The 21843-nt window shown below is 36.6% G+C and overlaps 1 protein-coding gene across 1 annotated transcript in view; it reads left to right on the top strand.

Annotated features, from left to right (window-relative positions):
- Positions 1-21843, top strand: part of DOCK3 (dedicator of cytokinesis 3) — a 4843230-nt gene that overhangs the window by 4634963 nt on the left and 186424 nt on the right. The window contains exon 46 of the mRNA XM_044077993.1: positions 20596-20712. Within this exon, the coding sequence (XP_043933928.1) occupies positions 20596-20712 (117 nt within the window). The remainder of the gene's footprint in view (positions 1-20595; positions 20713-21843) is intronic.

Raw genomic sequence — 21843 nt, 5'->3', positions numbered from 1 at the left:
TTTTTTATATCCCTAATGTGCTCTGCAATCCGGTCTTTAAGTTTAAAGGTGAGTATCCCGTACACGTCGCAGCATAAATAACTATTTTTGCATTACAATTACAGCATCCAAGACATTGAATAGTCCTATTAAAACCAAAGATAGTGACTTATGGGGCCATCATTTATAAATTTGCAATACCTGCACATACCACACTTAGTCATACTTGAGCTATGAGTATTGGGCGTAATAGCTTTTTGTCTTTCTAATAGCACTTTCAAATTATTACCCCTGCTATAGACCACCTGTGGCCATCTTACAAGCTTTACCTTTAATTCAGATGGTATGGCTCGGTCCCAACAAGTTTTTAGTGCAGCCACTATAGCTGGTGCATCCTGGCTGTATTGAACTACCATCGCACCACTCCTGCAACAATTTTGTGTGGTATTGGTTTCAAGGCCAACACTCAACCTTAAAATGGGGCTTCACTTCTTAATAACCTCATTTCTAATTTTCACTAATCATTTCAATGGGGTTCCCCTGTCTTTAAACATACCAATCAGTGTGGCGATCTCATTTCTAAACGTCTCATCATTACTTACAAGTCTCGAAAGCCTAACCTTTAACCCTTCACCACACTCTTTTTCTGGTGAAATGGGTGACAACTATCATAGTGAAGCAAAGCATTAAAGTATGGCTTTTTCTAAAAATGTTGGAAGATAACTTCCCAGTATCCATCTGTTTGCATAGAAGGATATCCAAAAAATCAATTTCTTGCAAATGTGACCTGTAGGTAAATTTTCAGAATAAGGTGGTACTGTTCAAATAGTCTACAAAACCTACAATGCCTTCTGGTTTTCCTCTGTTGGCATTATTATGGCATTTGACATTATTTCTGACTGCAGTTCCAGTACATAAAGATATTTCAATGGTGAACTAAAAATTAAAACAAAAATGTAAATTAATAAAAATAGATTACTATTGTCCCTCTGTAAGAGAGCTCTTTAAGTTACCCTTAAATCGTTAGGCAATAGCTCCAGATTTATAAGAGTTGTGTGCCTGGTGTAAATGTGTATGGGTTCTCTGCAGTAGACTGATATCCTGTCTACAGCTGGTTCCATACATTTTGCCCATTGCTTGCGGGGACAGACTAAATCTTTCCAACAACCTTGAACAGGATAAATCAGGTATTGTAAAAGGAAAGGGTGAATAATGAATTAATTATTCTGAACAGAAATGTAATTCAGACTTTTTTTTTGTTTATGATATGAAATACTTGGAAAAGGTTTTTGTTTTACTAAGAAGTTTGATATCTTTCAATTACCTATGTTACGATCAAATCATGTTACTGCAAAGCCAGCCTCATCATACCATAAATGTCAAAAAGCATATATGCCAACTTCTGAAATTATAAAATAAAATACTGAGACAAGAGATTAAAGAGCATGTCATGCATGTAAAATAAGTAAGGCTATCTAAGTAAGTAAGTAAGTAAATAAATACAACCTTGTTCTGTTACCTCAAACATAACTACTCTATTAGTCAGATAATATGCATAAATAAATAATGTTTTGCAGTGTGGGGTGATGCATAAAACAGCAAATAACTTTTTGCATTGGCTGTCTACTCTAGAATTCATATGTAAACAAATAACTAAACAGCTTGTTTAAATAATAATAATAATAGCAACAAATAAATCTTTTTTTTTGGGGGGGGGGGTGATCATAATATTGATCTACATGGCAGTAAAAGAACAATCCCCTATCTTGGCCCAAACTTCAGATGTATTGTTTATCAACATGCTATCTTTACCAGTACACCAACAAGTTCCTGCAACCTTCGCTGTTCCTATTGTCTTTTTGTAATATACAAGCCACTGTGTAACACTGTCTCCTTTTTTGTTTTTTAGTTGTCCTTCCCTGTTTGTATTATAATAATTTGAAGAGTCGTGGTATAACCTTTTCTACAATTTGTATATAATGAGACTGGATTGGCAGTAATAAGACTGGATCATAACATAGATAGCCAGAGCTTTCTGTCTCATGGAAAAAAGGTGCTGCATATTTTTTTTCTCTCTTATAGATCAAGAAAACAGCAGAAAGCAAACAGAGCATTCAGGTTATTTACATACAGGCATTTATTCAATTAAACCAGCTCTGAAATCTAGAAGTTTAAATTTAGTGCAGTTAGTGTTAGCTAGTTACCAAACAAGACCACCATGAACTGTTTGTAGACTGTTTAGGTTCTTTACCTTTTCCAATAAGTTTAATAGTAGAACAGCATATTGTCAAAGAAAGGCTTTTCAGGAAGAAAAATATTGCTGTAGGACTTTTTCGAATGAATGTCTAAGATATGATCACATCTCATCACTCTACATTTAGGTCTACTTCTTGGGAAATATTTACCATGAGTAACAATCCTGGTCAGTAGAATCTCTGAAGAGCTATTTGGTGATGATAGGTACATGTGGGTATGTTCGCTTGACCACAATTTTACCTGCTAAGGAAAAAATGATGAACTGATGAGGATGACTAAATTCACTGGATCAGCCTTTACTTTTTCAGGGATGTATTCTATGACTCTAAGGGTGACGATTCATTGTTCACTCCTGTGGTATGATCTTGGTCTTTAAGAAAGGTGTCCCATGTCTCTAGGTTCACATTTATTTCAGCTCAGTTCTAGCAAACTTTCATGTACAGGCTGAGAACAATATTTTCTCATTCCAATGTATATTTTCCTCTAATGAGCCCTACTATCTCATATTTCAATGAAGTCTAATTTAGAGTTTGCTCACCGTGTAGCATTTCTGTGAGAATCAGCCTTTTTAATGCCCATCATTGCAGGTTTACATAAAAAAACGTACTTTGCTTACTTTAGAAGGCTGCCTCAGTAGTCCTTACATGTTATTGCTTATTATATTTCAGACTTCTGATCTAGGAAAAAAAGTTTATGCAGCAAGATGTTAGCATCCCTGCCTGATTTTCCTCCCAGCTGAGTGTAAAACAAATATTTGCTTAATCAAACAAAACCTAAACTACTGTTGCACATAATGAGCACTTTTTGTGGAACACCAGCTAGACAGTTGTATTACCGTGTGATGTCAGTCACAGCTGAGAAAGCAGCCCATGCTGGAGTGATAAGAAACTGCATACCACTGAATGACAAATGGAGTGAATGTGGAGGAGTTTCTATAATTAACAGTTTCTTAGCCTTATAAATTAAGTTTAGGGTCTTCTATGTTTGTATCTGAAAAGGAGCTCTTATGGTATGATTAAGAGAGAGAGAAACTGAAGTGAGGTTTACACAGTCTGACTAGGAGAGAGTCACTGAAAAACAGTACACTTACACTCTTTCCTGCAATTCTGAAAATAAAGAATTCTGAGTTGCTGCATTCTTGATGAATAAACAGAGCAATCTGTGCAGAAATGGAAGTAAATCATTGTAAGGCACATTTGAACTGGTAGTTGTGTAAAATAGTATGTTCTTATAAGCTAAAGAATATACACTGAGTAGCTCAAGTGGCATTCTGATATTTTGGTATCTTTAACACTGCAGAATACAAAAGGAGAGGTATTTAAAACTAGCATTTATGCACAAAATGATCACTGCAGGTGGACTGCAGTTAAGAAGGGTGACCTTTATCTAATGAGGGAAATCTAGTGCTCTCTATACAAGGCTGTTAAAATGGTCATTGATAAGCAACCTTGGGCACTTTACATACATATGCAGATGAACTAAAAACAAACGCGTAGGGTACATAAGCAGTATCCCACTCCCCTTGACCACAGAACTGACCTCAGAGTAAGCAGCATACTGGTTAATTATTTTTAAATGATCAATTCTTTATGTGAGAATCAATATGGACATTACAGTATGAAAGGAGTCTTACTGCTCCAGTCAATAAGTCTTGTGATAGTTACCCGTCATATTTGCATTTCAGTTTACACTACACTTTTTACTGCTCTAGTTAGTAAATATTACCTGTAACATTTGCATTTCAATTTACACTACAGTTCTGAATGTATGATGCACACAAATAAATCTGCATTAAACAGAGTAAGAGGAATATGTCTTTACCTTTGTTTTAATTATTAAAATGAATGAGATATATAGATATATAATATAGAGGATTACTAGTGGGTTGTCAATCATAACCTGCTTAATATGTGTACAAAACATTGATGCCAAGAAATTCACCTTGAAAGTGAAACTCAAGACATGAATCTTTACATCCATACCAAGTGCACATAATTAAAAGTTATGATTCCTAGACAAATATAAATCAGCTAAATCATATACAATTCTTGTCACCATTATAGATCTCTCACAGAACTTTTTGCTTCATATACCACCTTTTCAGAAAGGTTAGCGACAGTGTTAATCAGACCTGATAAGGAAAAAGTATTCAGACCTTTTTCTGTGAAATGTTTAATAAGCTGCTTGTCAAATGACCTACACAATGATATAGCAACATTTAGAACAGGGTACAGTAATTCAGACTGGTGTGTTATGGCAAGTAGCATTCCACGAGGATAATTTCTAGGCCCCATACTTTTTTGCGATGCATAAATGTTATAATATTCAGAATCCATCCCTTTAATGTAGCATTGTTTGTGATGATAATTTAGTACTCCACTATGGAAGTGATTTTGTAATTATACAAAATAAATAAATGTGCAAAACACTATAACACCCAGAAGTTAGCCCATTAAAACTCTGTTGTTGCGGTTTAGAACAACTCTTAAGACTTGCAAAACTTTCTGAAAAAAGCTAGCAATTAATGTTTAACTTCCCAATGGTATGACATTCATTCAGACTTATAAATACTATAGTTACTGATAAGAAAACAATAATTTTCTTTAACACTCACACTGAAAATAACCAAGGCAACTTAACAAAATTGCTAAATACCTTAATCTAGAAGTGGATGCAGCCACAGCAAAGCTGTACTTAAAACTAGGATATGGACTATGTTCAACCGCTTTAGCCTTCTAACTGAATACAGACCTATGATCTAAAGAACTGAATACACTAATGTCATTTTATGAAGCCCAGGTGAGCACCAGCTCCTAGTGAAAAATAATTTTCATTAACGGTTCCCTATTACCAGATCGCAGACGCAGTTTGATCGAACCAAAAAGAGCGAAAAGGCAAAATAGTGAAGTGGCTTTACAGAGAATTCTTCCCCTGGGAAATAATTTGCTTGGCCGCTTTTGTTACTTTGCCATTTTCAGCACTGTAGTGCGATCTCGGAGTTGGTATATTTAAATTGGGGGGTGGGCGAAGCCCCCACATTATGTAATGTTTTAAAGTTTTTTTTTTATTTTTATTTTGGAACAAAAAAATCGCTGTCCTGAGGTTTCGACATTGTAAGCTTTCGCTTACATGGGGTTGATTATTTATTGTTCACTTTTGTAAATGTGCGATAATATAATATAGACCCCCTCATTAACTACTACCTATTGCTAAAAGTAGCACAATGTTATTCGTCGCACTACTTTACAAGCTGTTATTTTGTAGCTGTTGCCCACTGCTTGCAGAAAATGAGTTGCTTTCTATCATTACTCCTTACAGCTGGGGCAGTACAAGCTCCTTTCATTTAAAGTAACCATCAAACATTACAAATTCTCAGATAATAACATCTTTTAAGTTCTTGCATATACTTATACATGATACATATATTGTTTCTTATCATTCACTTCTGTACTGAAATCACATGTAAGGAATTTATACTGTAGACCATCTGCTGCATTCTTGAATGAAAATCACTACATCACATATAACAAAGACATATTAAAGTTATACCAACAAATTATCACTATAAACATTGTCTGCTAATAACTGCTTGTTAACATACAATTCATAGTGATGCTGTTACTTCATGGATTTACTTATTGTTTGTTAACTTACAAATCTGTAGTAAACAAACATTGTTACGAAATGTAAACTAATTAAGTGTATTCATGTAAGCTGGATCATTGGTAAATCATGTCTCTTTACCAACCCACATCACCTATTTAACAACAGTAAATGATAAATAGAAATATTAATTTCAAAAATGTAATCTTGGTGTATCCATGTTTGCAGAATGAATGTGATTTAATCAATATAATTTTTGATGGAAAAAAATAAATCTGAGATAATTTTTTTTTAAATGCATTTTTTTCCTGTTTTAGGCATGTTTCTCAATAACGCCCATGTAGGGGCTTTCCCTTATTCCACAAAATGTTATATATTTACTATGAGCAAACTGAAAAACTCCTTGAAGTGACCATCTGTGAACAATGTACAACTCTGCCAAGACAGTTCATTGGTAGGGACACGACTGTCTTTATACCCCTTTGAGAATACACATTGTACTGATGGGAAGAAGAATACTTAGAAAAAAATAAAATCACAACAGTGTGGCTATTTATTTTTATTATTTTTCGGCAGGACAAACTTAAAAAAATACTATTTATACTAATTCAGGAATATTAGTAATCCACAGAAGATCAAGATAAAATAAAAAATATATTTTTCTGTTTTCTCCATTGTGGTCCTTTAACAAAATAAAAGCAAAACCATGCAAAAATAAATATAATATATTTCATTGGGAGCACATCAAAAATCCTCATCTTTCAACTTATTCAAAAATGTCTGGTAAATTAAAATTATTTTTGGAAATCCTACCTTCTGTGGAATGCGTATGTGCAGTCAGTTAATTAATTTAAACATTATAGCTGTTAACTCGGACTGCGGTGGTGGTGCTGCGGTAGCGTTGTCGCCTCACAGTAAGACGTTGTCCTGTTCGATTCTCAGCTAGAGCGTCTTCTGTGTGGAGACGTGTGAATGGGTGTACCTTCATTGAAGGTTGTACATCAGGGCTGGCAACTCGGCACATAAAAATCTACTGCCAATCATTAGTGGACCGGAGTTCCGCTGTAGCGACCCCTAACCATGAAAAGCCGAAAGACACAACAGCTGTTAACTTACTTAAACATGTGCTCCTTATTTGATTACTTTATTTATCCATTTCTTTTACAACCACTAGCAAGTCTTCATACTTTGTAATTGTTCCAAAACTAGTTGTGCACTTGCTTACATGACTGAGAGTATTAGAAATTAAATGAAATCCACGTTGCAACTGATTTCCTTTACCTCAGTTCTCATGCCAAAGGCAGTAGTATGTTTTTTTTCTGTTAAACCTTTTTATTGTTATTATTATTATTATTATTATTATTATTATTATTATTATTGTTATTGTTATGCTTTTTGTCAAGACAAGAATAAAGAATTTGGTAACATGAGTTGTACTTAAATTATCTGCCACATTACATTGTTTGCAGTATTAAATCAAGTATTATGTTTTAAGATTACTGCCCTATAACATGGCTTTTAGGTGTAAGAAAACAATGTTGATGAAGTCATTAAAAAAATCTTGAGTTATCACTCTTCTACTGGATGTATATTCAATGGAAAAAGATTATTCATGGAAATATGACCACCTAAAATATGTTCAGGTATTGTATAGTAAGCATGTGCTGATAAAAAGCAAAAATCATAAGAAAAACTTTTATGATATACAGTTTCTGACAGTTATTAAAGATTTCCATAGAAGAATGATTATATATGTGCCAATTAAAATAAACAGTGAGCGTAATCTATATATATGCCATAGTAGTCTATGGGCAGATTCAATAAAGCCTACACTAAGTGTGCACAATATGCATTCAAGAACATTCTTATCACATTTTTTTGCACTTTTAGTCACTTAGAAAGATTACACTAAGTGTACATGTAGTCTACACTTTGTGGTAACTTTTATGAATCCCTGTGAATATTTAAAGCTGTAAGAGTATCAGTAGGGAAAACTAAAATTAGGAGGAAGAAGGTGTGAGTTATGTCTATGTTGTCTGTTCACTTAGAATGGTATACACTTAGTGTATACTTACTGTAGGTGTTATTGAATCCCAGGGTATATTATTTTTCTGGAAGTAAATATAGCTTCTGTTAATTTAGATTCTTGGGCATTAATTCAAGGAGATAGTTTTAATAATTTGCTTCAAGTAAACATTATATTGTGTCCATTTCTTCATTATCTGTATTGAACAAAGTAAGATCTAATTGGTTGTGCAGAGGAACTTCAAAGTTAAACAGTCATCTGGCCAGTGGTGTCCTCAGATGATCTGCAGCCTCATTAGTCTCTTATTTTTTTTCCAAATAAACAGCCACAGTATGGCCCTGTAAATGGGATGGAGCTGTAATCTTTTTCATCCTCTCTATTGTCATGGGAACAACTTGCAAAGGTTTCAGGCTGTTTTTTTTTTTTTTTTTTGGACTTTCTGTTCAACAGATTAGTCTTAGAAGCTGTAGCATGTCTTCAGTTGTGGAACATGTTTTATTTTTCCTTACAATTTAATTAGCAGAGCTGTAGAGTATGTAAACATAGATGTACATGTATCTATGCCATTATATTGTTAATTCTGATGATACAGTAGCTTTTCCTTTCTTAAATGTTTCTGGTGCATAATCCTGAAAGAAAACAGGAATAATGTCCTTTGTGCATGCAAAATATATTCTGAACTTGTGTAGTTTAGCTATATTTTGTCTAGGTAAAAATGCCTCTGTAACAAGGATTCTAAGGGGCAGATGCGTACTTTCAATAAGTAGAGGTTGCGAAGGGTTCTTGTACAAAGTCTTTGTAACTGATGTTCTAGAAGGGCACACGTTGCTCCTTTACATACTGTCTTTTAGTCTAGCTAATCTTAGATTTCTCTTCCCTTGCCTGTTCTCCATACGTTCTCACTTTCTTTGCTTGTCCTGTAGATCTGTCTGTTGATCACCAATTCTGGGTGAACACTTGTGCACAGACTTATCCAAACTTTTTATACCAGGGGCAAGATGGTATTGTTCAACTTTTTCAGGACTGAATGAAAAATGTTTGACCAAATTATTGTCAGAATAACATTTACTGTTTTCGGACAAGAAGCTTTGCCTGCCTATGAAGCCAAATGCAGCAGGTATGAACCCATTGCCACCATTTCCTTCCCCTTTGCTCCGTTGTGATTAGCAAAGGTACTTGGGTACAAACACACTCAAGAATGGCATTTGAATCGCAAGCATTTCACTGCATTGGAATCCTGAGTTACATGGCAGTACACTTCCTTTGTTAGTGCATAGATTTCAGGACTTGTTCTGTATGTAGTAATAGAAATGTTGCCATGCCTGGTGAGATGCTTATGATTTTTTTGTACAATAAAATTACCATAATTGGGTCTAGATGACTGAGTCATGTTGACTAATGTTGCCAAAAATGGGCATGGTGTATTTGCCAATGATAAGTAAATTGAAGACCCAGCCTATCTGAATTATGTCAGGGACCAGCCTAACAGTAGGGGCAGTGATGCAGCTAGAGATTGTGCCACCTGGGGCTGTCTTTGCATTAGCCACCCCAAGTGAGGCCCCCCCCATACACAGCCAACCCCCTGCAGCCATTACAGTGTCCCATTACTTGGCTATTTCTCCCCATTTACCATAAACACTATAATGCGCATACTGCTGTATGCATTACTTCTACAGTGATGATTTGGATTTCAATTAAAACTTTTATTTTAAATTTTATAGCTAAACATTTTATGTATGTATGTAACAAATTCTGTTTCTGTTGTTACTGAAACTCAGTCATTGACCCCTTCTGCCTCTATCTTTTACTTCCCTTTACTCATTCTGTAAATACATACTGTATACTTTCAAAGATGCCCTTTCTTTCAATTGTAATTTTTGAAACTGTATTTGTATACTCAGTCCTTTGTTTTGTTTTTTTTTTGTATACTCCTGGTTGTACTACTCACTCTAAACACTATGTATAACTTAGAATACATCATTCTGTGCTTCTATGACTTTATGTATGTAATTCTCCCGGAGCTTTTCTACTCAAGTCTCCACTGAAAATGGGCTTCTAGTTCAGTTAGACCAACTCAGTTAACAAATGCCAAATAAATAAATAAATAAATAAATAAATAAATAAATTATAGCACAAACACTGATAGACCTCTTCTAAACAAAGCAGTATGGTTTCCCAATGAAAACAGACTTAGCATTAAAACGTCCCTGCCCTTGAAACTCATGTTCATTGAAACAGCATTGAAACCCACATTCAAACAAAATGCATCTGGCTAGTGGCAGATAAAGTTTACCTTTGGGTTGCTTTCAAATCATAGGCCTGTTCCACACATATTTAGGACCATGCAAACATACATGTGTTCTTTGATTCAATTTCCTGATTCTGTTAAATTATATTCCTTGTATAATACAGCACACTTGTTAGAGCATGTTTTAAATTTATTGTTTTGAACATTTTTCCAGTAAGCAATGAAAAAAATGTATGAACCAATAATGACAAAACTGCCCAATTCAGAACATTTCCACCATAAAAGCCTACTTAGACATCTGTCATTACAATCCACCAATATCAGTAAATATGCGCAATCTCTACAGAAGTAAAATTAATCTAAATAATTCTACATTAAAGTGGTTGTTGCTAGCAAACAACTTTATATTTCCTTCTTTCATCTACAAATAAAGTTCCTGTTGCCCCTGAAGAGTAAATTGCCTATGTTACATTAAAAATGATAAGCTAGTAATATTGCAATAGGGAATGGATGGCAAACTGATAACAGCTTCATACTTGCTAGGTATGTCCTCAAAAGGAGGACATTTTCAGGATTGCAGCAACCATCTACTTTAAAGTACAGAACAGTATCAGCAATCCATATACATTCTATGGGAGCAGAACTCACAACCTTCTGCATCAAACCAAGTATACTACCTGTTGTGCTACTAACAATGCAAACAGACTTGGCATAAGAAGCACTAAACATCTCTTCCCCTGAAGCTGTTAGCTCCTTGTAAAATCCACTTTGCACTGAACTATAGCTCTCAAATTTGCAGCACAAGAAATCTGTAAAAAGCCACAGTTTATTGTGGTGGGGGGGACAAGGGCCCAAAACCACTGAAACATTTTAAACATTGCTTGTATAATCTCAGAAAGTTGCTAGAATAAAATGTTTTGTGTTACCACGGTGAAGAAGCAATGCACAACGATTCCCTTACTTTGGAACAGAACGGTGAAGTAGTAACATACACACACACACACACACACACACACACACACACACACACACACACACACACACACACACACTTCCCTTACTTGAAACGGAATGGTGAAACAGCAAAGCACAATTCTGTGAACACTCCTTGGGTGACCGGAAGAACAGAATGTTAATTAAACTATTAAAGTAAAAGTGCCGCCCAGGGCAGACTGCCCCTCTCATCCCCTAGCTACACCACTGAACAGGGGAAGGATCTGTATGCCTCTATTGCAAGTATGTGCCCACCATAAAGCCCATAAACCCTAGGTCAATAAGTTACTAACTGGCATGTGTGCAGTTGCCCAGCTTGGGTTAACTGGACACTTCTGCTGACCAATTGATATTCAAACATAAACTAAGGATGCAACACTCAGTACAGGTTCACTGACAGGACAGAGCTTGAAAGTGGATGACATAATGGCAAGAAGTAGGCTGGACGTCTTTTGTATCCATGAGACAAGATGGAAGGGCAGTGCAGCAAAGCCACTTGGTTTGGGATCCAGAGTCTGCTACTTAGGAGATGGACAAACTAGAAATGGAATGGGAATTGTGGTTAGAAAAAGGCTTCAGAAGACAGTGAAGGATGTTATTGGAATTAGTTATAGACTCAAGGCAATCAGATTATAGTCTAAGGATGGGGCATTATTCATAAACTTAGCCTGTGCTCACAACAGGGTTGTGACAGTGAGGTTAAGAGTTCATTCAGTTAGTTGTTGCAGGACTGACTAAATAAAGCAGGACAATATCAGTTGTTGATAATAGGGGACCTGAATGCTATTATTTGGCCAGACAGAACATGATATTTAGGACTGCCAAGGTCCACATGGGTGGGGCAATTGGAATAAAGCAGGCAATACCATTTCTGACTTATGTCTGGCAAATGGCTTGAGTGTGGCCAGCACATGGTTCAGCAAGAAAGACATTCACAAGATAACATACAAGAGTGGCCAGCATGCATCTCAGGTGGACTTCTTACTAGTAAGGAAAGGGCACTGGGGTAGAATCAGCAATTGCAAAGTCATCTCCAGTGAAACAGTCAGCCCACAGATTAAACATCTGGCTGCCACAATCAGCTACAAGCAGGGGACAGAGAAGGTTCTAAGGTAAAGAGAGATTAGACCGAAGACATGTAAGCTGACTAAAGAGAGAGCACAAGATCTCTAGGAAGTACCTGGGGCTCTAGCATTTCAGAAAGAAAAGAAAATAAGTGGAGTTGAACAAGAATGACTGCTCCTCGAAACAACATGTGTGAGGACTATAGAACAGATGTGCAGCCATGGAAACAAGGTACTTAATGAAAGACCAGGAAGTCATCAAAAGAAAGAAAAAGTGCAGTGAAAAGTGTGAGATGGGAAAGACGGATCAGGCTAAGAAGGAATATTGTTTGGCTAACAAAGAGGCTAAGAGAGCAGTTGCATTAGCAAAGAACAAGGCATCAGAGGTACTCTATCAGCTTCTGGAAAGTGGCACAGTAGATGGTACAAAGAAACTCGTTCAGGTCACAAGGCAAAGACAGAAAAATAAAGAAGAGAGTCATCAGACACCCTTCATAAGGGATGCCAACAACAACCTACTCAACAGTCCACAGGACATCAAAGACAGATGGATGGAGTACTTCCAGCAGCTTCTGACTGAAGAAAGCCCCACAGAAGCTGAACTACCCCAGACACAGCATACAATGAAAGAAGAAGAGGAGCCCACCCTATAAGAAGTAAGAACAGAGCTGAGAATCTGAAGTCAAGGAAAACAGCAGGCTCAGATGAGGGACCGGAAGATATGATGAAGATGTTGTGCGAGTTAGTAGGATAAATGGCTCCTGAGAGTACTCCTAGCATTACAGAGAGAAAGGACATATCCTGATGACTGGAGAATAAGCATACTAGTGCCAGTGTACAAAGGGGACATTCACAACTGTGTGCAGTATAGAGGTATCAAACTCCTGTAACACTGCATGGAAGTTCTAGAGAAGGTGATTGATAAATGAATACTAGAGTAGTAAAACGTAATATGGGAGATGAGCAGTTTGCATTCAGATCAGGATACAGCACAACCAACCTTATATTTACAGTGAGACAGACAGTGGAGGAGAAGGTAGAGTTGAGGAAAGAGTGCATCTGGACATTCCAAGGCTTGGGCAAATCAAATGACAAGCTCCCAAGAAAGCTGATTTGGGCAGTCCTGTGATCGTTCAAAGTCCCACAAACATTGGTAAAATTAGTACAGACTATGTGCAAGGCCTCAATGACACAAGTATGAGCACTGTTCAGACTCACAGATGGTTTCCCAGTGGGAGTGGGTGTGCATCAGGGATCAGCTCTTCATACTGGTGATGGACTACACTACCATATAAGAAGGAGGGGACAGATCAACAAAGATGCTGTATGCAGGCAATGTGGCATTACAGGCAGACTTGAACAAGAACTTACGCAGTTAGTTAGTTTGATTACTGGAGTAGTACACTGATTACAAGAGACCATTTGTAGCCACAGCATTTTCTTCTGCTTCAAGGCAGTTATCTCCATGTTGTTGCACAGTCTACAAAACCCCACTGCTGCCAGACATTATATACAAATATACAGCTCAGGATTTAGTACATGTCCCTATGCCCTAGCCTACATCCACTGTTGCATTTAAATTTGCCACCTACAGAGAACTAATACAAATGAGTGAGGAATTATGAGACTAATGAGAACACATAGTATCCCTGAATGTCTATCTCTAAGACAAAACTGCAGAAGTTAGATTATAAATAAATTCTTGGTAATCTACGAATTTTACCCGCTTGGCAGGCCACAGAGAAGCTTCTGGCAAGCCAGATTTTTGGCCTGCAGATTGTGGGTTGGACAAATATGCTGTTGCATTTGAGTGGCTGGGAGTTTAAGAGCAGACTCCAATAAAGTTGTTCTGGCTGAGAAAGACACACTTGCTTGTTGATGCAAGGCATTTTCACTTTTAATCGCTGCAGCGTATTCTAATATACATATGTTTGTAAAATTAATAAAACATGCTAAAAATGAGTTATACATTATTTAGATGTCAGCAGTTTTTCAGTGTGCTTAGGCTTGAGCTGAACAAATTGCATTTAGTTTGTGCCTTTGAATTATAAATTATTATATTTATCTGTATAAGCAGTATATGAAGATAAATAGATGCTAGAGTTCACTTCTGTGCAATACTTAAACAGATGGCAAAAGTTAGCGCTGTAATGTAAAAATTTAGATTAAATTATATTAAATGTTATAAAACAAGTTAATCCAACTATGTGCATTTTACACACACACAGATATATATCTATATATATATATATATATATATATATATATATATATACAGGCACACACATACACACACACACGCACGCACGCACGCACACACACACACACACACACACACGCACGCACACACGCACACACACACACACACACACACACACACACACACATATAGAGCCTTTTATATGGGATCAGATTGCAGCAGGGTAAGGGAATTTGCTCATACGCTGCTGTTTTGGGTTCTCGCTGTTTTTTTTTTTCCCCCAGTCACTTTAGATTCACTCTAAAGTGATTACTTTTTGGACATTCTAAGACCTACATGTACATTTGGAATGTATGTTCTGAAGCCTTTCATAGGAGTATACTTGTGTAAATATATGGTGAGGATAGGCTAATACGGTGTCTGGCTGTCTAGTATCCCCAAAGCAATTTCATTTGTATTGTGTGTGTAGTAACGGCGCTTGATGATAAATCCAGTTTTAATTGGGAAAGGCTTTATAATCAGAATTTGATTTCATGTCACCAAATAAATGTAATTTCTGTGCAGGTTTGCCTCTCATAAAAATACACCCTATAGCTAAGGTGTATTTTTTTATTTGAGTAAAATATCTGCAGAAGCCATTAAAAAGGCCATTAAAGATGTCACTAATGAGAAAGCTTCATGGTCAGCAGTTTACCTAATATTATATTTCTGCATAAAACTATTAAAGTTCTTAGTATTCATTAAACTATCATCTAATATTTTTATTTGCTTTCAATTGCAATATTATAGCTGCACTAATTAATGGTGAATTTCCTTCCAGCACCATCTTTAAATTTCTCCATAATGGTATGAATTTCATCCTAAGTAATACAAACACATTTAACTTAATACAGTCTTTAATAAATAAAGCAGATTATTCATTACAAATGCACCTCTTTTATTTTCTATAAATGCCGTTAAGATTCTTAATTCAGGAAATGCTGATTTATTTTGTAAGCTATACACATTTCTTAATGTAAAATCCCCATGTGCATTAAGTATTAATGAAATTATTATACACATATTTGCTAACAGAATAGAATAAAACATGGCTATCTTTGTATCAGTTCTTATTTTTAAATGTAACATAATTCATTCAGGCTGTGATTAATTAAGTTTGTAACATAAAGCACATCAAAATTAAACAGAGGTGAAATGCTTTGTTTAATGTAGGAGAATATTTACTGATTCTTCCAGAGGCACAGATTTTTCTTCCTTTCCTTGACCTCAGTAGTAATAATGCTGTAATTATGGACTACCAGATCATTATTAGAAACAGTTATAAAACAAGGAACTGATTTAAGTGCTAGCCTGTAGGAAATTCAGTGAAATGTGATGATGGCATTATGTGAGCAAACAAAAGCAGCTAAAACGAAAATTAATCATTACTTTACAAAAAATGAAAGACTGAAATATTGTTTAGATGCATTTATTGTGTTCATAAATCCCACTTGGCTTATAACCCTTTATTCAAAAGTGAGGATGACCAGTAAGAAGGTGTTCCTATTCAATTAGAGAAAGAATAAAATGGAAACATTGCATTCATACTTCTCAACTGTCCAGATTTTCACAGAATGTCTAGAATTGTGTCTCATATTTTTGGTCTATTTCTCATAAAATTGACTGTTTGTTGGCAAATCTTTGAAGACTAGAACCTGTAAATAGTGGCAGATGTTTGAGTTTTGAACTTATAACCTTAGGAAAATGCATGCTAATGCAAAATCTGTTATTTTAGTAACTTTTTAAGTTTATAAGGGCAATACTTATATCTGTCCCTAGTTTTGGGCCTTTGTCCCCCCATTGTTTTTGTCTTTGTCCAGATTTCTTGTACAAAAAAGTTGAGAGGTATGATTGCATTGTGTTTCAATGCACATCATCTTACACAGGTAACTACAGTAGCAACATGTATAATACAAAGAAATGGAATTGTTTGACTAAATTAAGCTAGTACAGATTTCTTCTCTGGTGAAGGCAATGGGTTTGCTTTATAACAAGGAAATGCATTTATACATTTTCATCATATTATTCAAGTCTTTTTTTATTCATTTGAAGAATTCATTTTTAAAAATGGCTGAGCTGCTGTTTATTATTTTCACATCAGAAATACTTTATTTTTGCCTACATTTAAGTGGTGTCAGCAATTTAAATGGAGATGGGGCTGATTTTATCAAATAAGAATCAGGTCTATGTAAATGCTAATAAATAATATATGTTCCCAGTCCCTAGCCAATCTCATAAATGGAGGTGGGAGCATTTTCTAGAAGGGCAATCTACTATAATGGGTCGTTAGAGACAGTGCTTAATGAAAATGCTATTTAACAAGACTATGTGTTTTTAAATATTGCCTGGTTTCACAGAATAGGACTAATGTGGCTAGATATGCATATAAAGCAAACATTTTTTACACTTCAGTGCAATAACATTTATTTTAGATGCAAGTCTAGCCCCATTCTGTAAGCTAGTAAAGATCTAACAAACACCCATTCACCTTATGTCACACTATGCTAACTATTGTTTCTAACTATCCACCCTTCCATTATTTCTGAATCTCTGACCCATTTTATTTACTATATTTCAAATTCTAACTAATTTCATATATTGGCTATAAGTAAAGCTTGGCACCTGTAAAAACACAATTCTCATATGTATGTACTAGGCTAACAACCCCAGTGGGGCTTCTTAAGCCTAGCCATGCTTCCCAAATATATCTGACAAGTGTTATTACCCTAAGTTTACTTTAAGGAGTGTATGTAGGCTTGGTCATAAGTATTTAGAGGCCGCCTCTGTCTAATAGAGACAGAGGGATAAATTTCTGATTCCCCATCCAGTGGTCCAAGTTATACTTGAACTGGATTAGGAAAGAAGCCTGTTCCAGAGAAGGGATAGTCCCTGAAACATATACTTATCCCTTCAACATGACCTATTGATGTTGGATACAATGTTTAGGTCTTGAGATCTGATAACTCTGACACTATTTATTTTGTGGATATGCAACATCATTGTGTGATCAGAGGATGCTTTGCTGGCCAGGCATAGTGCACCTGACAGCAGTCTGTAGGAGACTGAGTACAGGAATAGGTCTTTGAGGCAGTCTACATTGGGCATGTTGCTTATGCCCTGTATTCTTTTTCTGAGAAACCTCTGAGGTTGCACCAATTGATGCATATGTCTGATCAGGTACATACAGAAGGAGGTACTGTAATCAATGACTGGTCTAATGAGGGCCGAGTACAACATATTGATTACATCCTTGGGACTAGATGCCACACCCTTGCTTATAAGTGCACAGCACAGAATGATGGCCATACTACCATAGACACACAATGGTCAAATGCCAGGTTACTGTCTATATGTATTGTCAAATCTCTGACCAATGGGTTTACTCTTCGGGATATATTATCAATGTGGTGGTTTCCAAGGATGGCTGTCTTCCCAAAGGATAGTATTATACATTTTTTGGCACTGAGTTTTAGACTGTGGCTCTGACATCAGTTTTTGGTCTGAGTCAGGCCGTCTTGGACCATATTTGTGTCTTTGCAGGATTGTATGACTGTGCCTAGTTTGCAGTCATCTGCAAGCTTGATCAGCCAGAGGTACTTGATGTCAGCCTTGATTTCACAGAAGTAGATCCCAAAAAGGAGCGGCCTCAGCACAGAGACTTAAAGGACTCTGCCAGTGACTGGCCTTTTTGTGGTGGTAGATTCCCTATCCTAACTTCTTTGGTCCTATCTTTGAGCCATCCGGGTGACATGGAAGGTTACACCTAGTTTCATGAGTGTTTCTACAATGCCCGAATGAGGTATTGTGTTGAATGCTTCAGCCAGGTCAGGGTTGTCAGCATGTACTGCTTTGCTTCCATCCATTCTTTTGTTGGCCTTCTCAAAGTCTACCAGGTTGAGTAGCATGACCTTCCCCTTGAGATCCATGTGTCATTGCTCATCATTTCCATGATAATTCTTTCCATGGCTTTGCAAGTGAGACTAGTCAGACTTACTGGTCTGTAGTTAACCCTATCAATAGATGGCCTGCCCTTGTGCAGACGGATGACTGTTACAGTCCTCCATTCACTTGGCGCCAAACCTGTCTGGATACTAAGGTTAAATAGTGATTCTACTGGTCCTGTTAGGTCATGTTTCATGCTATAATGAGGCATATTAGAATGCTATATCTGGGTCCTTTGGTGCAGTGTTTTTGGTCTTGGAGAGAGCATTGAGGACCTGTTCCCTAATGATAGTTGGGAGAGTTTCTCATTTTCAGAAAAGCACTGAGCCACATGTGGTGAGAAAATCGGCAGATCTCACATACAATATCCTATTGAAGAAGAGTAACTTGAAAGAGACAATGATGTCTCTTGATTTATCTGTTACGTTGTTGAAGATGAATACAAATTCTGAATTGTTCCTGTTTCTACAAGTTCCAGCATACTGTTAACCTATTCTTTAAATGCTGTCTGACTATTGCTCCAAATGACTCCATACACTTTAATTCTTATTCTGTTTTAACCTTAAGTGCAATGGGCACTTTATGTTTACATGAAGCAATAGGAACTGCTTCAAGTAAATTTCTAATATGGTGTTTTGCTGTAAGCATCCTAAGCCTTCAAAGGATTAGTATACATTTTCAAAATATAATATTTGTAAATTTCAACTATGGTAAATCTTAAAAGGAAAAGAATTTTATGTCAGTTTTGTAAGAACAATGATAAACATTTTGGTTTATAAATGCATTTTAAATCAAGTAGCTGAAGTGATATGTTTAATATTAAGACATTTTAATTTAAAGATTTGATTGTTTATTTTGTGGATTGTAGAACATGATGTTGTGTTTAATATATTTTTAATTCATTATGCAGTCATGTTATTATACAAATAAAATTAGAGTCTTCTTCTTTCGGCTTTTTCCCGGTTAGGGGTCGCCACAGCAGATCACCTTGTCCGCACATTGAATGGCAGTGGAGTTTTACAGTGTCGAGTTGCCAGCCCGGCGCCCAACCTTCCACAGAAGGCACACTCACACGCACACCTAGGGCCAATTTAGAGTGTCCAATCCACCTGCAGCATGTCTTTGGGATGTGGGAGGAAACCGGAGCACCCGGAGGAAACCCACGCAACCACAGGGAGGACATGCAGACTCCGCACAGAAGGCACCCCAGCCGAGGATCGAACCGGAGAACCTCTTGCTGTGAGGCAGCAATGCTAACCACTGCACCACCGTGGCCGCCATACAAATAAAATTAGAGTATTGGTGGTTATTTGGAACACAGTGTGCATTCAGATACTAGGGTTTTGAATGGGCTATGCTGTCAAAGCCTTAAGGTGGTTCTTGTGTCTGAATAAAAACCTAGCTAATGAATGCTTCTGTTATACTGCTGCTGTTTAGATGTATCAGCATGTACCACATGCAGATAAATTTAGTGCAACAAACTTAATGCAGTATCATGATTTCCAGGAAAAACTGATACTTGCAAATTATAACAATACCCAAGCAGCCAAATGCAGGAATTATCAGATTAAGTGGGTCTGGTTGGGACATCTGTTCAAAAGCAATTTCTGAAATAGCATTTCAGGCTAAATTGGACAGCAAAAACAGAAAAGGCAAATCATTTTATTACTGCAGGGAGTAGCTTCCCCCTACAAAACCCCAAGCAGAGGGCTGTGTCCTCTGGACAGCCCTTCTTAATACAGTCCACTACAAGGTCAGATAATCTATGGATAAAGTGAAAAACTTAATTCAGTCTGAACTGCAATTTAGGGAAATTGTTTCATGTATATGCCCTACCCTGAAATTAAACAAAAAAGCATTGCTGTTTTCGGGTGGCAAAACGCATTATAGCATTCATGTGCTACTTTCATAGATCTGTCTCAGAAATGAGAGCATGTGTGTCTGTATTACAATATACACAAGTCTTTGCACTCACAGTATCATCCCCAGATCAGCAATATGTCTTTGTATGGAGAGATGCATTCACAATTATACTAAGAATCTCTGTATGAGAATATTGTAGTGTAAATGCCTCCACTGGTTGCAGATTAGATTAGAATACAAAATAGAGCTTTTGACATATGAATGATGATCATTTGTGCACGCTGGAAACTCTTTTCTTCTGCTGTCAGGCTTAATGCATATGCTTAATGCATAGGTGATAAAACTTTTTTTTCTGTTTCCTTCTTCTATTTTTGCCTTATAGGTTCATATTCTTGGTGTGGGGCTGGCAGTCCATGAGAAGTTTGTGCACCCAGAGATGCGCCCACTGCACAAAAAACTAATAGATCAGTTCCAAATGATGAGGTCCAGCCTTTGTCATGTAAGTTCCCTTGATGAGCTCCTTGCAGCTGTATGGTCCAGAAAGGTGAGCATTCCAAAGTCAAGGATAGCTTATAGTGACTGCAGCATCAAAAGCCAGAGTACATTTTGCTCTGTAAACATTGTGCAAATAATCAGAAAACACAGAAATGCTGAATTGCAGTACTGTTATCTCTATCAGTAGGACAGCCAGTATTTTTTATTAAGATTTTATTCATTTGCTGAAGTTTACTGAGAAGATTGCCTCTCAAAGACCTGTATTCATATTTAAGGTGCAGTCCAGAAAAGCTAGAAAACACATTTTTTTCATGCAGAGACAACAGTCACACAGAGATACTGATGATAACCATATATATAAGAATTAGCCTTGACAGGTTTGAGTAGAAAAACTGTGAACAATCAGCACAGCAAATAGCAAACTGTGGTATAGCAGGACATCAAAGTATGTTTACAGAACTAAATCTGAGGTCTTTTCTGAGATAGATATTTTTTAATTAGTGATACAAGTAAGATATTACTAGGTTCATTTAAAACAAAAGCCTTTCTAAGTCCAGCAGTGAAATAGGATGCTAATTTCTGAGTAAAAATGATTTGCTTAATCACACACACTGTGCTACCTATGCTTAGAAAATGAGCCGATCTTGCCAACAATACCCTTGTGGAAAACATATGGTTTCCATCCAAAGTATTAATGCACAAGGGCAACACAGTATCAAGTCTCTGGCTTCATGGCAGCATATTAAACCACCATGAACCATGGACAAAGAAAAAAAAATGTTTGCCATCTTGTTTACACCCTTCAAACACAGAAGTTTAGTGAGCCAAAAAAATAAATAACTAAAAAAGTAAACTAAAGCATATGACTCTGCTAACAAAAGTAACTATGATACAGGAACAAGGCCTTGCCATTTTACTTCCCCTTCACTAACTGCAACTGAAAAAGCTGCCTTTAGCAAGCATGGGAAATAATGCAAAAGTAATACGGATTTATGGGTGGGTGGGTGAATGGTTAAGTATGCATGTGTGTGGGGGGGAGGGTGGATGTCAGAGAGTTTGAGATAGAGTAATTCTCAAATGCTTTGCTCAAGACTTCTGAACAAAGCCAGCAAAAACGGGGTGACAAAGACCCAAA

Source organism: Protopterus annectens, chromosome 7.part0, assembly GCF_019279795.1.
Source record: "Protopterus annectens isolate FY-2018-M chromosome 7.part0, PAN1.0, whole genome shotgun sequence".
NCBI lineage: Eukaryota > Metazoa > Chordata > Ceratodontiformes > Protopteridae > Protopterus > Protopterus annectens.
Note: the sequence above shows the minus strand (reverse complement) of the source record. Positions and strands in the feature narration are given on the sequence as shown.